The sequence below is a fragment of the Nerophis ophidion genome, unplaced genomic scaffold, assembly GCF_033978795.1.
Source record: "Nerophis ophidion isolate RoL-2023_Sa unplaced genomic scaffold, RoL_Noph_v1.0 HiC_scaffold_32, whole genome shotgun sequence".
In the NCBI taxonomy this organism is placed as follows: Eukaryota; Metazoa; Chordata; class Actinopteri; order Syngnathiformes; family Syngnathidae; genus Nerophis; species Nerophis ophidion.
The window spans coordinates 1,272,159-1,288,705 of NW_026906954.1; the positions used below are offsets into that span (position 1 = coordinate 1,272,159).

Consider the following 16,547-nt stretch of genomic DNA (forward strand, 5'->3'; position numbering starts at 1 on the left):
GGGAAATGACATAGGAGACAGACACACAATCATTTCGGAATAAGCTGAGGATTTTTCTTTTTTTTTTATCAAAGCAAAGTTTCCCCACAGGAGTGTCAAGTGGATCATTCACAATTTTTACAGCAGAAAGAGGAGGTGTATAAGCCTTGTACAACATAATAATACCTGTTGGAATGTACAACATAATAACACCTGTTGGAATCTACAACATAATAACACCTGTTGGAATGTACAACATAATAACACCTGTTGGAATCTACAACATAATAACACCTGTTGGAATGTACAACATAATAACACCTGTTGGAATGTACAACATAATAACACCTGTTGGAATGTACAACATAATAACACCTGTTGGAATGTACAACATAATAACACCTGTTGGAATGTACAACATAATAACACCTGTTGGAATGTACAACATAATAACACCTGTTGGAATGTACAAAGTAATAACACCTGTTGGAATGTACAACATAATAACACCTGTTGGAATGTACAACATAATAACACCTGTTGGAATGTACAACATAATAACACCTGTTGGAATGTACAACATAATAACACCTGTTGGAATGTACAACATAATAAGAGGTGTTGGAATGTACAACATAATAACACCTGTTGGAATGTACAACATAATAACACCTGTTGGAATGTACAACATAATAACACCTGTTGGAATGTACAACATAATAACACCTGTTGGAATGTACAACATAATAACAGGTGTTGGAATGTACAACATAATAACACCTGTTGGAATGTACAACATAATAACACCTGTTGGAATGTACAACATAATAACACCTGTTGGAATGTACAACATAATAACACCTGTTGGAATGTACAACATAATAACAGGTGTTGGAATGTACAACATAATAACACCTGTTGGAATGTACAACATAATAACAGGTGTTGGAATGTACAACATAATAACAGGTGTTGGAATGTACAACATAATAACACCTGTTGGAATGTACAACATAATAACACCTGTTGGAATGTACAACATAATAACACCTGTTGGAATGTACAACATAATAACACCTGTTGGAATGTACAATATAATAACACCTGTTGGAATGTACAACATAATAACAGGTGTTGGAATGTACAACATAATAACACCTGTTGGAATGTACAACATAATAACACCTGTTGGAATGTACAACATAATAACAGGTGTTTGAATGTACAACATAATGACACCTGTTGGAATGTACAACATAATAACAGGTGTTGTAATGTACAACATAATAACAGGTGTTGGAATGTACAACATAATAACAGGTGTTGGAATGTACAACATAATGACACCTGTTGGAATGTACAACATAATAACATCTGTTGGAATGTACAACATAATAACAGGTGTTGGAATGTACAACATAATAACAGGTGTTGGAATGTACAACATAATAACAGGTGTTGGAATGGCATCAAATACAATGGAAAATTGTTTGGGAGTCACAGGTATCTTAAAATGGTTGAGAAATTCTTGGTAATTAAAAAGTTGACCTTCCTTATTGAAAAGCTGACTCACTAAAATAATGTTATTGTTAAACCAATTGTTGAGGAAAAGAGATTTCCTTTTGTAACATATGTCTTTATTGTTCCAGATGATATATTTGGTAGGTGAAAAATGGTGCTTGTATATAAGAGAGCATGCTAGAAGGGCTTGTTTGTGGAAGTTTGAGAGTGCAACAGGAATCCTGTCAATGTTAGAATTACACAATAGCAAAAATGTTAGGCCTCCAAGGTTAGAGAATACATGATGAGAAATAAAGTTCCAAATTGAGGTAGGGTCTTTCAGGTAGTGTCTTATCCAATTAATTTTAAAGGTGTTGTTTAGTGTAGTGAAGTCAAGAAAGTTTAGACCACCCTGATTGTAATTGTTCATTAGAACTGATTTATTAATATAATGAATTGTGTTTTTCCAAATAAAGTCAACCAGTATTAGTAAATAGCTGCATACGTAAGCCTGGAGATACTTTCTGCTTTGGAAAGAAAGGTTCTGCCTTCTAACGATTTTCTGCTGCCTTCCGTTTACACCGGAAGCTGGGAATGACGTCACAGCCGAGGGGACGAAGAGGTAGCTCTATATAAGATATTGCCTGCTGTCACTGTTACCATGCTTTTATAACCGGTAATATGTATTTGAACAACAATGTGACATAAAAGAGTGTCTTGTTTTTCAAAAATAAATTCAAAGTATATCAAACAAAGCTTTAATGTTGGGGTTCAGTGGCACCCCCGTGCGACATTCATTGCAATGACAAGAGTGAAAGTGCTAGAAATTGTAGCGATATTACTGCCTGATACCACGTGTTTTTATTGTTGTTCCTTTTTACTCCTAGATAATCTATTTTCCTACAAAACATTAATAAAACATTCAAACATCACAGAACGTGATTTCACACGAACTCTGACATAAAACCAATTGTAAGTCCAGGAAGTGACGTACTCTTCACGCATGCGCGGATCGATCGTGTCGTGAATTTATATCCATTTTTAAAAAGTGTGAAACATTTGCTCTCATAAACAAAAGTGTCTTTCTTGAAGTGAAATCCAAATTCTAACATTGTGCTAATGATTTGAATTTATTAATTCAATCTAGGAAGATTGTAAAAAATAAAAAAAGACCTTATTATATTTACTGAAATGATTTATGTTTATCATTTATTTATATATATTTTATTTTAATCTTATTCGAAGGGTCTCTCATATTTACTTTTACTTTCTTTAACGGGTTTTGTTTGTAAGAGGATTGGATTTAATGTGATGTTTTTTTTATATTGCTGAGTAAAATATTGAAAAAACATTGACTCATTGTCACACCTATGGATCATGTTTTGTTTTGTCATGTTATGTTTTTGATTTTGGACAATCAGTCACGTTTTGCACTTCCTGGTTTTGTTTGTTTCCATGCCAACCTCATTAGTTTTCACCTGTCACATCCCTGTTCTCAGCCTCACACCTGTTTTCACTAATAGTCACAGCTATTTAAGTCACTCTTTTTCTTGTCTTCGTCCTGGGATCTTCACACTCACACGCACCCTACCCATGCTGTCCAAACCTTTACGCCCTGTCCACAGTTCCATGCCGAGTAAGTTTATATATTTATGCCACAGTGCACTCTTTTGTTTCATGTCTTTAGTCTTGCCATTGTGCTGTTTATGTTTATAGTTAAATTTTCTTTCATGCCCTTGAGCAGGTGTTTTTGTTTCACGTTTGTACTGTTTAGCCAAGTTTCTTCCTCTTTGTGAGCGCCCTTAGTTTGATTATTTTTAATTAGAGTGTTTAAATAAAAACATGTACCCGAATTCACGCCTGGCTCGTCCTGTAATCCCGCTGCGTCGAAGGAGCACACTCAATCCACGTCAAGGCCTGACACTCATATTGTATTGAAAGTACCTTAATGTGTCTAAACATTGTTTATGTGTGTTTAATTGTTCAATAAGAAAATAAAATAAATACTCAGAAGTAGAACTGGTTAGCAAATAAACTCATATGTTAACATAAGAAGTGTTGAATTCATATTACATGATATTATATAAATATGTATATTAAATATAATTTGAATAGTTGGCAAGTAAACAAAATGCATTTGCCATACCTAATTGTATTATATCAATTATAACTCAACCCCACACTTTACAACATGTATTCACACTTTGTTGTGTGAAAATATTTTACACAAACTTACATTCAATTATAATAATCATTATAATAAGATATATAACAATGTGTGTTCTGGATCTAAATTAATTCATGGAAAATAAATTGATAAACAATCTTTTTTACCTGGAAACTTATCTCTTTAAGTGTGCAAATAAAGTCTTACGTATTACTTGTATTACATTTGAATAAAACCTTATTGAGCATATTAACAAGATTTTGTTAGAAAATGTGCTGAGTATGAAAAATGTCATTTTGAATTTGCGTACAGGATGTAGAATGACGATGATCTTCACCCACCATAAAACAAATCAGGAAGATTGGAGCATGTGGAAGGAAGTTATGACTGTTATAATTTTCCACCACAAGGGGGCAATGTTGGTGTCGATATTTATGACTAGTCATGATCAGACCCCGACCTAAAGACCTACTGAAAGCCACTACTAGCCACCACGCAGTCTGGTAGTTTATATATCAATGATGAAATATAAACATTGCAACACATGCCAATACGGCCGCTTTAGTTTACTAAATTGCAATTTAAATTTCCCGGGTGTTTTTTCTTGAAAACGTCGCGTAATGATGACGTGTACGCTTGACGTCACAGGCTGTTAGGAAATATGAGCGCTGCACACACACACACACACACACACACACACACACACAGCTAAAAGTCGTCCGCTTTAACGGCATAATTACACAGTATTTTGGAGAACTGTGTTGTTGAATCTTTTGCAATTTGTTCAATTGATAATGGAGAAGTCAAAGTAGAAAGATGGAGTTGGGAAGCTTTAGCTTTTAGCCACACAAACACACGGTGATTCCTTGTTTAAAATTCACAGAGGTGAAACTTTACTATGGATCACAGCGAACATGGATCCTGACCCAATGTCAACCAGCAGGTTTCGGTGAGAAAATTGTGGTAAAAAGTCTCTTCTTAGGTCAGCTTGTGCCGCCCATAAAGCAGCCGTCGACTTCCCTGAGACACTGGCGTCAACACACCCGTGAACACACACATCTGACTATCAGGTACTGTTAAACTCACTAAAACACTAGCAACACAATAGAAAGATAAGGGATTTCCCAGAATTATCTAAGTAAATGTGTTTAAAAACATCTGAATCCGTCCCAATGCAATCGCGTTTTTTTTTTAAACTTTTTTTTTTTTTCTTGTCCGTCGCTATCAATATCCTCAAACACGAACCTTTCATCCTCGCTCAAACTAATGGGGAAATTTTCGTTTTCTCGGTCTGAATAGCTGTTTTTGTTGGAGGCTCCCATTAAAATCAATGTGAGGATGTGAGGAGCCATCAACATGTGACGTCATCGTCTGAGACTTCCTGTAGTGGCAAGGCTTTTCTCTTAGCAAGCAAAAGTTGCGAAGCTTATCGTGGATGTTCTCTACTAAATCCTTTCAGCAAAAATATGGCAATATCGCAAAATGATCAAGTATGACACATCGTTTGGATAAGAAAATCTCATTTCAGTAGGCCTTTAAATATAAATATAAATATATATATATATATATATATATATATATATATATATATATAATCCTCCATATTGGCAGCCATAGTGATTCATTTATTCAGCAGAGCAATACAACTTGGATCTGACAAAAAAGTAAACACAAATGCTGTCTTCCTCGCTGATAAAACATGATAGCAACATGCATCTGCTAGCTCACGATCGCCCCCACTTCTCAGTGTGGCGAGTTGGAGTACTACAAGAGGCACTCTAATACAGTGCTTAAATCTGTATTTTGATAATGATGGTGATGATGTATCCGTTCAAGTGAACAAATGGATCCACAAGGGACAACAACCCTTTCCACAGACTACACACACATCATAAACATCAATCTTAGAAGCCCAGAACAATATATTTGAAGAAGACTTTAGAGTTGAAAGTGAAGATGTGAGGTGAAATAAGTACAAATGCAGCAATAAAAACAAGCATCTCCACTCACGATGGCTCTAAAGTTCAGTGATGTGTTGCTAACTTCAGCCTTTTTCTTCTTTGTTGATGTTTTTCTGTAGTTAACATCCATGATGTAACAATGCTGCTCATCTACTAGAGTCCACATTTTGTTAAATATTTTATTCATTCATACTTTTAATTGGATAATAACATCAATAAAAATACATAGGAAGAAAATGTGTGAAAAAAAACCCAAAGTGAAAATAAAGATGTCCTCTCTTTAACAATGAGAAAATCAAATAAATTAGTAGCTACATACACGATATTCAATACATGCACACAACTTAAAAACTCCAGGATAACATAACAGTAGAAGATGAGAAGCACTACATACATCATCAAATATACATTCATATTAAAGGGTAACATTATCACAATTTCAGAAGAGTTAAAACCAACAAAAATCAGTTCCCAGTGGCTTATTTTATTTTTCAAAGTTTTTTTCAAAATTTTACCAATCATGGAATATCCCAAAAAAAGGCTTTAGAGTGCCTGATTTTCGCTATCTGTAAATCCACCGTCCATTTTCCTGTGACGTCACATAGTGATGCCAATACAATCAAACATGGCGGACAGACCAGCAAGATATAGCGACATTAGCTCAGATTCAGATTCGGATTTCAGCGGCTTAAGCGATTCAACAGATTACGCATGTATTGAAACGGATGGTTGGAGTGTGGAGGCAGATAGCGAAAGCAAAATTGAAGAAGAAACTGAAGCTTTTGAGTGAATAGCTATTGAAGCTATTCGGCGATTGCCTTCTAACCAACGATTGCATCTTTTGACCACTGGAGCAACTTAAATCCGTCGATTGGTAAGTGTTTGTTTGGCATTAAATGTGGGTGGAGGGAAAGGCTGGAGGCAAATATAGCTACAAATGTACATACAGCTAGCCTAAATAGCATGTTAGCATCGATTAGCTAGCAGTCATGCCGTGACCAAATATGTCTGATTAGCACATAAGTCCAGAACATCAACAAAACTCACCTTTGGGATTTCGTAGACTTTATCGTTGGAAATACATCTGCTTTGAGTGTCGCAAGATATCCACACATCTCTGTGCCATCTGTCGTAGCATAGCTGTCGTCGGTAAAATGTGCAGAACAAACAAGGGACTTTCGCATCTTTTGACCTTTGGTGTACTTGAATCCGTCGATTGGTATGTGTTTGTTTGACATTAAATGTGGGTGGAGGGAAAGGCTGGATGCAAATATAGTTACAAATGAGGCATAACGATGCAATATGTACATACAGCTAGCCTAAATAGCATGTTAACATCGATTAGCACGCCATGCTAATCGATGCACACTCCACGTAAGTCAACTTTAATCCGTCCCTGTTAGTGTTGTTACACCCTCCGACAACACACCGACGAGGCATGATGTCTCCAAGGCACGGAAAACAGTAGAAAAAACGGAAAATAACAGAGCTGATTTGACTTGTGTGTGTAATGTGGTGGAGAAAATGGCGGATTGCTTCCCGTTGTAACGTCACAGGTGAAAGGTCATTGCTCCGACAGCGAACAATTGAAAGGCGTTTAAATCGCCAAATTCACCCTTTTAGAGTTCCGAAATGGGTTAAAAAAACATATGGTCTTTTTTTCTGCATCATCAAGATATATATTGATGCTTACATAGGTCTGCTGATAATGTTCCCCTTTAAAATTGCAATTTAGTTAACTAAAAAGGCCATATTGGCATGTGTTGCAATGTTAATGTTTCATCATTGATATATAAACTATCAGACTGCGTGGTCGGTAGTAGTGGCTTTCAGTAGGCCTTTAAATTTAACAGTAGAAGATGAGAGGCACTACATACAACATCAAATATACATTCATATTAAACATGCTGTGTTTTTAAAGTACATTTAGCACAATCACTAAGTGTTTTTAAATCCCTGCAGCTTCCATGACTGTTACACACTTGTGTTTACTGACCTGATACTTATGCCAGAACGTCTTATCACACACAGTGCAACTAAATGGTTTCTCTCCAGTGTGTGTTCTCATGTGTCTGGTCATGACAAGATTTGTGGAGAAATGCTTCTTACAAACAGGGCAAGTAAAAGGTTTCTCTCCAGTATGTGTTCTCATGTGTGCGGACATGTTAGGCTTTGTGGAGAAAGTCTTCTTACAAACAGAGCAAGTCAAAGGTTTCTCTCCAGTATGTGTTCTCATGTGTGAGGACATGTTAGACTTTGTGGAGAAACTCTTCTTACAAACAGAGCAAGTAAAAGGTTTCTCTCCAGTGTGTGTTCTCATGTGTGTGGAGATGTCAGGCTTTCTGGAGAAACACTTCTTACAAACAGAGCAAGTAAAAGGTTTCTCTCCAGTATGTGTTCTCATGTGTGTGATCATATGTTGCTTCGTGGAGAAACCCTTCTTACAAACAGAGCAAGACAAAAGTTTCTCTCCAGTATGTGTTCTCATGTGTGAGGACATGTTAGACTTTCTGGAGAAACTCTTCTTACAAACAGAGCAAGTAAACGGTTTCTCTCCAGTGTGTGTTCTCATGTGTCTGGTCATGGCAGGCTTAATGGAGAAACTCTTCTTACAAACAGAGCAAGTAAAAGGTTTCTCTCCAGTGTGTGTTCTCATGTGTGTGGTCATGTGTTGCTTTGTGGAGAAACTTTTTTTACAAACAGAGCAAGTAAAAGGTTTCTCTCCAGTATGTATTCTCTTGTGTCTTGTAAAATCAGTCTTCAGTCTAAATGATTTCCCACATTGAGAGCAGTCCAAGTGTTTGTTGTTAGTGTGATGTCTCGTATCACCTTTAGAGTCATTTTTACTCTCCAAAGGTTCTTGAATGTGGTCACTGTGATCAGAAGACTGTGACATCATGTGGTCCATGTCTGACAGTGGAGCAAAGATGCTGTCTGGTTCTGACTTTCTATCTTCACAATGCTCTCCATCAGCTTCTGTGATGTGTTGACTTACAAGCTCCGCCCCTCTGTTCTCCTCACTTTGACTGTGATGAAGCTGTAAGGACTGAGCTTCATCTTCATCATTATCCTTCACCAACCTTTGAAGCTGCTCCCACAGTTCCTCCTCTTCCTCTTTAATGTGGGAGGGGGCCTGTAGCTCCTTCTGTCCCACACTGGAGCTCCACTCCTGCTGCTTAGAGGGAATCTCTTCTTGACTCTCTGCTGACACCTGCTGGACGTCTGCAGAACATAAAACACAAATGAGGTGTTACTGTATTGAAGTTTGCAGTATTCAAACTATTCACATGTGAGCTTTTTTTTTTTTTTTTCCAAGATGGCGCTGCTGAATTGGCTGCTGTTGGCAGGAGCTCTGTGCTCTTGTGTCATCCTTTTGTGTTTCCCTCTTGTTTTCATGTGTTATTATATTTTTTTTTGCTTTTTGGTCCGGGACCCTTTGGGACTGTGTGACAAGGGGTGGCACTTTCGTGACTTCTGTGGTGCTTTTTTTGGGGATTTCTGGATCTGCCTCCCGGGAGCATTTTGGCCATGGAGACCAGCTGCTGGGTCTCTGCCACACCGGAGTCTGTTTGGAGGGACTGGAGGAGATGCGGATGAGGGGACAGGACTGCGGAGCTAGCACTGAGCGCTGGGACGGAGAGGCTTCGCGGTGTCTTGGCTGGGTGAGCAGGTGTCGGACACCTCAGTCACCTTGGACGTATCCTCGCTCATCCATGCGGACTGGACACTGGCCGAGAGTGGAGTCGGCTGTCTTGGTTGCTTTGTTGGGTCTGCTTGTCTCTGGCCATGCTCCCTCCACCCCAGCGGACGATGGCGTGGAACACCGCAGAGGCCACCAAAGTGTATATGTTTATTTTACTTTTTATTCATAGCTGTATGTAGAAGTGTCTGCTTGTATCTGCTGCTTTAATGTCTTTAACGTCCTCTGTGGTCTTTGATGTTTGATGTTTCCCTCTTACACACATGGAAGACGGATGTGTACTATGGCTATGAGTTGTTTTTTCCCTTGGCCTCAGTCTGCACCCCCTCTCCAGGGCCCAGGCTAAGACCAATTTTTATTTTATTTTATTTTAATCTTCTATTTTTTTCTCCCATTCCCCCCCCCCCCTTGTTTACCTGTATCTCATCTTTTTTGTAAGGGGCGCTGGAAGCCGGCAGACCCGTTAGCGATCATGTTCTGTCCCCCTGTAATGTTTGTCTGATCTTGAATGGGATTGTCCTGAAAATTGTAATTTTCCTGAAGGAACTCTCCTGACGGAATAAATAAAGTACTATCTAATCCAGGCCAAATAGACAGTGATGGGCAAACTACCTGGAAAATGTAGTAAGCTAGGCTACAAGTTACTCTCCATTAAATGTAGCTAAGCTATCCTCAGAGAATTGTAGCAAGCTACACTACACGCTACACTGCAAAAGCAGCGTAAAAATACCCATCATCTGAAACAGGTAAATTCCCAAACAAAATGAAAATAGCTAAAATTGCACCAATTTATCAGAATGGAGACAAACACCAATTTACAAATTATAGACCTGTTTCTTTACTTCCACAATTTTCTAAAATTATTGAAAAACTGTCCAATAACAGATCAGAGAGTTTTACAAACAAACATAGAATATTAGATGAGAACCAATATGGATACAGAGCTAATATTTCAACTTCGATGGCTGTAATAGAAATGACAGAAGAAATGACCAATGCAATTGATAGTAAAAAAAATATGCGGCAGCAGTGTTTATTGATCCAACTAAAGCATTTCACACAATTAATTACAATATTTTAATCAAAAAACTAGAACGATATGGCACCAGAGGGCTGGTTTTAAACTGGATTAGAAGTTATTTAACCAACAGGAAACAATACGTGAAGCTAGGCGAACACACTTCTGCAACACTAAATATATCCTGTGGTGTACCTCAGGGATCAATACTAGGACCAAAATTATTCAATCTTTATATAAATGACATTTGTAAAGTTATAAAATATTGAAAGTTAGTATTATTTGCGGATGATACAACAGTGTTTTGTTCAGGAGACAACACACAGAAGATAATACAAATAATAACAGAAGAAATTTAATTAAAAAGATGGTTTGACAAAAACAGACTATCATTGAATCTCGGTAAAACTAAAATAATGCTATTTGTTAACAGTAGAAAAGAAGTGTCAAACACAAATACAAATAGACGAAATAGAAATTAAAAGAGTAAATGAAACCAAATTTGTAGGTATAATGATTGGTGATAAAATGAACTGGAAATCTCATCTAAAAAAGCAAAACATGTTCTGGCCCGGCTTCACGGTGGGAGAGGGGTTAGTGCGTCTGCCTCACAATACGAAGGTCCTGCAGTCCTGGGTTCAAATCCAGGCTCGGGATCTTTCTGTGTGGAGTTTGCATGTTCTCCCCGTGAATGCGTGGGTTCCCTCCGGGTACTCCGGCTTCCTCCCACCTCCAAAGACATGCACCTGGGGATAGGTTGATTGGCAACACTAAATGGTCCCTAGTGTGTGAATGTTGTCTGTCTATCTGTGTTGGCCCTGCCATGAGGTGGCGACTTGTCCAGGGTGTACCCCGCCTTCCGCCCGATTGTAGCTGAGATAGGCGCCAGCACCCCCCGCAACCCCGAAAGGGAATAAGCAGTGGAAATGGATGGATGGATGGATGGATGGATGTTTTGGCCCAAAAATCACTTCATATTCTCTACTGCTCACTAGTGTTACCATATTTGAGTTATTGTGCAGAAAAATGGGGAAATAACGGCAAAAGTACACTTCATTCATTAACTGTGTTACAAAAAAGATCAGTTAGAACAATACATCATGTTGGATATAGAGAACATTCAAACAATTTAATCATTGAATCGAAAAAACTGAAATTCCACGACATAGTGAATTTGCAAACAACTAAAATTATACACAAAGTAAACTATAACCTGCTAGCCAAGAATGTACAAAAAATATTTTCAAAAAAAAGAGGAGGAAAATAATCTTAGAGAAAAATGTAATTTCAAACATTTGTATGCACGTACAACACTTAAGACCTTCAGTATATCAGGATGTGGAATTAAATGATGGAATGGATTAAGCAAAGCAATCAAACAATGTACTAATATCATCCACTTCAAGAAACTCTTCAAACCTAAAGTGTTTACAAAGTAGAAAGAAAAAGAACCATGATAATGAACATTCTGAATGTATTTCATCCATCCATTCATTTTCTAGATGTTCTTACTCATCTCACCATATGAAATGGAACTTACTTCACTGAGAGTTATTTATTTATTTTTATTGTGATTACTTATGGAGTATATTGTCAATAAATTGAAAACTAGAAGTGAACAAAAGTTTTAGCAACTGTTATGTAAAAGAAAAGGGGTAGGATTTAAAGGGGAACATTATCACAATTTCAAAAGGGTTAAAAACAATAAAAATCAGTTCCCAGTGGCTTGTTGTATTTTTGGAAGTTTTTTTTCAAAATTTTACCGGTCTCGGAATATCCCTAAAAAAAGCTTTAAAGTGCTTGATTTTCGCTATTTGCGATGCGACTATCCATTTCCCTGTGACCTCACACAGTGCTGCCAATGTAAACAAACAATGGGAATAGCACAGCAAGATATAGCGACATTAGCTCAGATTCCGACTCGGATTTCAGCGGCTCAAGCGATTCAACAGATTACGCATGTATTGAAACGGATGGTTGGAGTATGAAACTATTGAAGAAGAAACTGGAGCTATTGAGCGAATAGCTATTGACGCTATTCATAGTCATAGCATGGCCGAATAGCTGCGTTAGCATCGCCGGTAAAATGTGCGGACCAAACGCTCAGGACTTTCGCATCTTTTGACACTGGAGCAACTTAAATCCGTCGATTGGTAAGTGTTTTTTTCGCATTAAATGTGGGTGGAAGGAAACGTAATATAGTTGCAAATGCATCTGCAGGTTATCCATACATCTCTGTGCCATGTCTGCTTTAGCACCCCTGGTAAATAGCATGTTAGCGTTGATTAGCGTAGCATGTTAGCATCGATTAGCTGACAGTCAACATCAACAAAACTCTCCTTTGTGATTTCGTTGACTTTATCATTGCAAATGCATCTGCTGGTTATCCATACATCTCTGTGCCATGTCTGTCTTAGCACCGCCGGTAAATAGCATGTTAGCGTTGATTAGCGTAGCATGTTAGCATCGATTAGCTGGCAGTCACGCCGCGACCAAATATGTCTGATTAGCACATAAGTCAACATCAATAAAACTCCCCTTTGTGATTTAGTTGACTTTATCGTTTCAAATGCATCTGCAGGTTATCCATACATCTCTGTGCCATGTCTGTCATCGCCGGTAAAATGTGCAGACACTCCTGCACATTCAATGGGGGTCTGGCGGCAGACACTATCGCATCTTCGGGCCAGTGGTGCAACTTGAATCCCTCCCTGTTAGTGTTGTTACACCCTCCGACAACACACCAGCGAGGCATGATGTCTCCAAGGTTCCAAAAAATAGTCGAAAAAACGGAAAATAAAAGAGCTGAGACCCAAAGTTTACAATGTGTTGAAAATGAAAATGGCGGCTGTGTTACCTCGGCGACGTCACATTCTGACGTCATCGCCTCCAGAGCGATGAACAGAAATGCGTTTAATTCGCCAAAATTCACCAATTTAGAGTTCAGAAATCGGTTAAAAAAATATATGGTCTTTTTTCTGCACCATCAAGGTATATATTGACGCTTACATAGGTCTGCTGATAATGTTCCCCTTTAATAAGCTCTGCTTATTCCTACTCCTTTTCCAACATGTTGAAAAGACAAACTGGAAATTGTGATGTATCATGTTGTATGCTTGCATGTTCCAAATAAACTCAAACTCAACTCAACTAATACTTGGTTGGCCTTTTTTGGATGGTTAGAGAGGACCTCCCATTGGCTCCATTGCAAGTGGACTTTTATTTATATTTATGAGTTAGAATTAGGGCTGGGCAATGTATGGAATATACTCCATATATCGTGGGTTTCAATCAATCAATCAATCAATGTTTATTTATATAGCCCCAAATCACAAATGTCTCAAAGGACTGCACAAATCATTACGACTACAACATCCTCGGAAGAACCCACAAAAGGGCAAGGAAAACTCACACCCAGTGGGCAGGGAGAATTCACATCCACAAGGGAGGGGGGGGACATAGGAGAAAGAAAAGAAGCGGCAGATCAACTGGTCTAAAAAGGAGGTCTATTTAAAGGCTAGAGTATACAGATGAGTTTTAAGGTGAGACTTAAATGCTTCTACTGAGGTGGCATCTCGAACTGTTTACCGGGAGGGCATTCCAGAGTACTGGAGCCCGGACGGAAAACGCACTATAGCCCGCAGACATTTTTGGGCTCTAGGAATCACTAATAAGCCGGAGTCTTTTGAACGCAGATTTCTTGCCGGGACATATGGTACAATACAACCGGCAAGATAGGCTGGAGCTAGACCGTGTAGTATTTTATACGTAAGTAGTAAAACCTTAAAGTCACATCTTAAGTGCACAGGAAGCCAGTGCAGGTGAGCCAGTATAGGTATATATGTATGTATATAAAGGTATATACAGTACAGGCGTAATGTGATCAAACTTTCTTGTTCTTGTCAAAAGTCTAGCAGCCGCATTTTGTACCAACTGTAATCTTTTAATGCTAGACATGGGGAGACCCGAAAATAATACGTTACAGTAATCGAGACGAGACGTAACAAACGCATGGATAATGATCTCGGCGTCTTTAGTGGACAAAATGGAGCGAATTTTAGCGATATTACGGAGATGAAAGAAGGCCGTTTTTGTAACGCTTTTAATGTGTGACTCAAAGGAGAGAGTTGGGTCGAAGATAATACCCAAATTTTTTACAGAGTCACCTTGTTTTATTATTTGGTTGTCAAATGTTAAAGTTGTATTATTAAATAGAGGTCGGTGTCTAGCAGGACCGATAATCAGCATTTCCGTTTTTTGGGCATTAAGTTGCAAAAAGTTAGCGGACATCCATTGTTTGGTTTCATTAAGACACGCTTCCAACTGACTACAATCCGGCGTGTTGGTCAGCTTTAGGGGCATGTAGAGTTGGGTGTCTTCAGCATAACAGTGAAAGCTAATACCGTATTTGCGTATGACGTCTCCCAGCGGCAGCATGTAGATGCTGAAGAGTACAGGGCCAAGGACCGAACCCTGGGGAACTCCACACGTTACCTTAACATAGTCCGAGGTCACACTGTTATGGGAGACGCACTGCATCCTATCAGTAAGATAAGAGTTAAACCAAGACAGGGCTGAGTCTGACATACCAATTCGTGTTTTGATACGCTCTAATAAAATATTATGATCGACGGTATCGAAAGCAGCGCTAAGATCGAAGAGCAGCAACATAGATGACGCATCAGAGTCCATCGTTAGCAATAGATCATTAGTCAATTTTGCGAGGGCTGTCTCAGTCGAGTGATTTGCCCTGAAACCGGATTGAAAGGTTTCACATAGATTGTTAAACGCTAAGTGTTCATTTAGCTGCTCTTCAACAATTTTTTCGAGGATTTTCGAAATAAAGGGAAGGTGAGACACCGGTCGGTAGTTTACCATGAAGTCAGGATCGAGGTTAGGTCTTTTAAGGAGAGGATGAATAACCGCTTTTTTGAATGCTAGGGGAGCAGTGCCCGAGGAAAGTGATAAGTTTATAATATTTAGCACTGATGGACCTAATAATACAAAAAGCTCCTTGATAAGTTTCCCAGGAAGTGGGTCAAGTAAACATGTTGTTTGTTTTATTCCATTTACACGTTGTAACAATCCTTCTAATGTTATTTCATCAAAACGAGAGAAACTATTTTGGATATTTGCAGTATCCGCCGTATTTACAGTCGTATCTGTGTTACTATAACCCAGTTGTAGCTGGGACGCATTGTCTTTAATCTCCTTTCTAATAAGTTCAATTTTCTTATTAAAGAACTTCATAAAGTCATCTGCCGAATGGGTGGAGCTACTGGAAGGAGTCCCTTGTTGGGTTAGCGATGCTACTGTACTAAACAAAAATTTTGGATCGTTTTTATTAATGCGGATGAGATTTGAGTAATAATTAGTTTTAGCTAAGGTAAGCATGCGTTTATAAGTTATTAAACTATCACTCCATGCTTGATGGTGCACCTCAAGTTTAGTCGTGCGCCATTTGCGTTCCAGCTTTCTACATAATATTTTCTGAGCTCTAGTTTCTTCAGTAAACCATGGCGTACGCCTTTTTTAACTTCAGCGGTGCTATACTATCAATGGTTTCGCGCAGGGCGTTGTTAAAGTTGTTAGTGAGGTTATCAATAGAGCCCACATATTTTGGGAATGGTGCCATTACCGAGGGCAGTAGGTCCGCAAGAGTCGTCGTTGTGGCAGCCTTAATGTTGCGGCTGCTATAGCAGTTATTATTATTATTAGCTTACCGAACATGGGTCTGAACTTCGAATTTTATAAGGTAATGATCGGACATTACTTCAGTATACGGGAGTATCATAACTTTGGAAACGGTGATACCTCTGACAAGCACTAGGTCTATCGTATTACCGCTGCGATGCGTCGGTTCATTTATTATTTGTGTAAGACCACAGCTATCAATTATAGTCTGGAGCGCCACGCACGGTGGGTCCAATGGGGTATTCATATGGATATCAAAGTCCCCCATTATAATTATATTATCGGCGTGCGTCACTAGATCAGCAACAAACTCTGAGAATTCAATAATAAAGTCCGAATAGGGCCCTGGGGGGCGGTAGATAACGGCCAGGCACAGAGGCAGAGGTGTGGCAGACTTCATAGAAAGCACCTCAAACGATTTATATTTATTATTTAAGTTAGGACTAAAGTTAAAGTTTTCGTTGTATATTAGTGGGACACCCCCTCCCCTTTTGAGGTGACGGGCAATATGCGCATTCGTATAGTTAG

At 38.6% G+C, this 16,547-nt stretch overlaps 1 protein-coding gene across 1 annotated transcript in view; it reads right to left on the reverse strand.

The window, feature by feature from the left end:
- LOC133546569 (uncharacterized) overlaps positions 1-16,547 on the reverse strand; it is a 56,001-nt gene that overhangs the window by 24,638 nt on the left and 14,816 nt on the right. Inside the window, exon 3 of the mRNA XM_061892335.1 lies at positions 7,559-8,829. Coding sequence (XP_061748319.1) covers positions 7,559-8,829 — 1,271 coding nt within the window. The remainder of the gene's footprint in view (positions 1-7,558; positions 8,830-16,547) is intronic.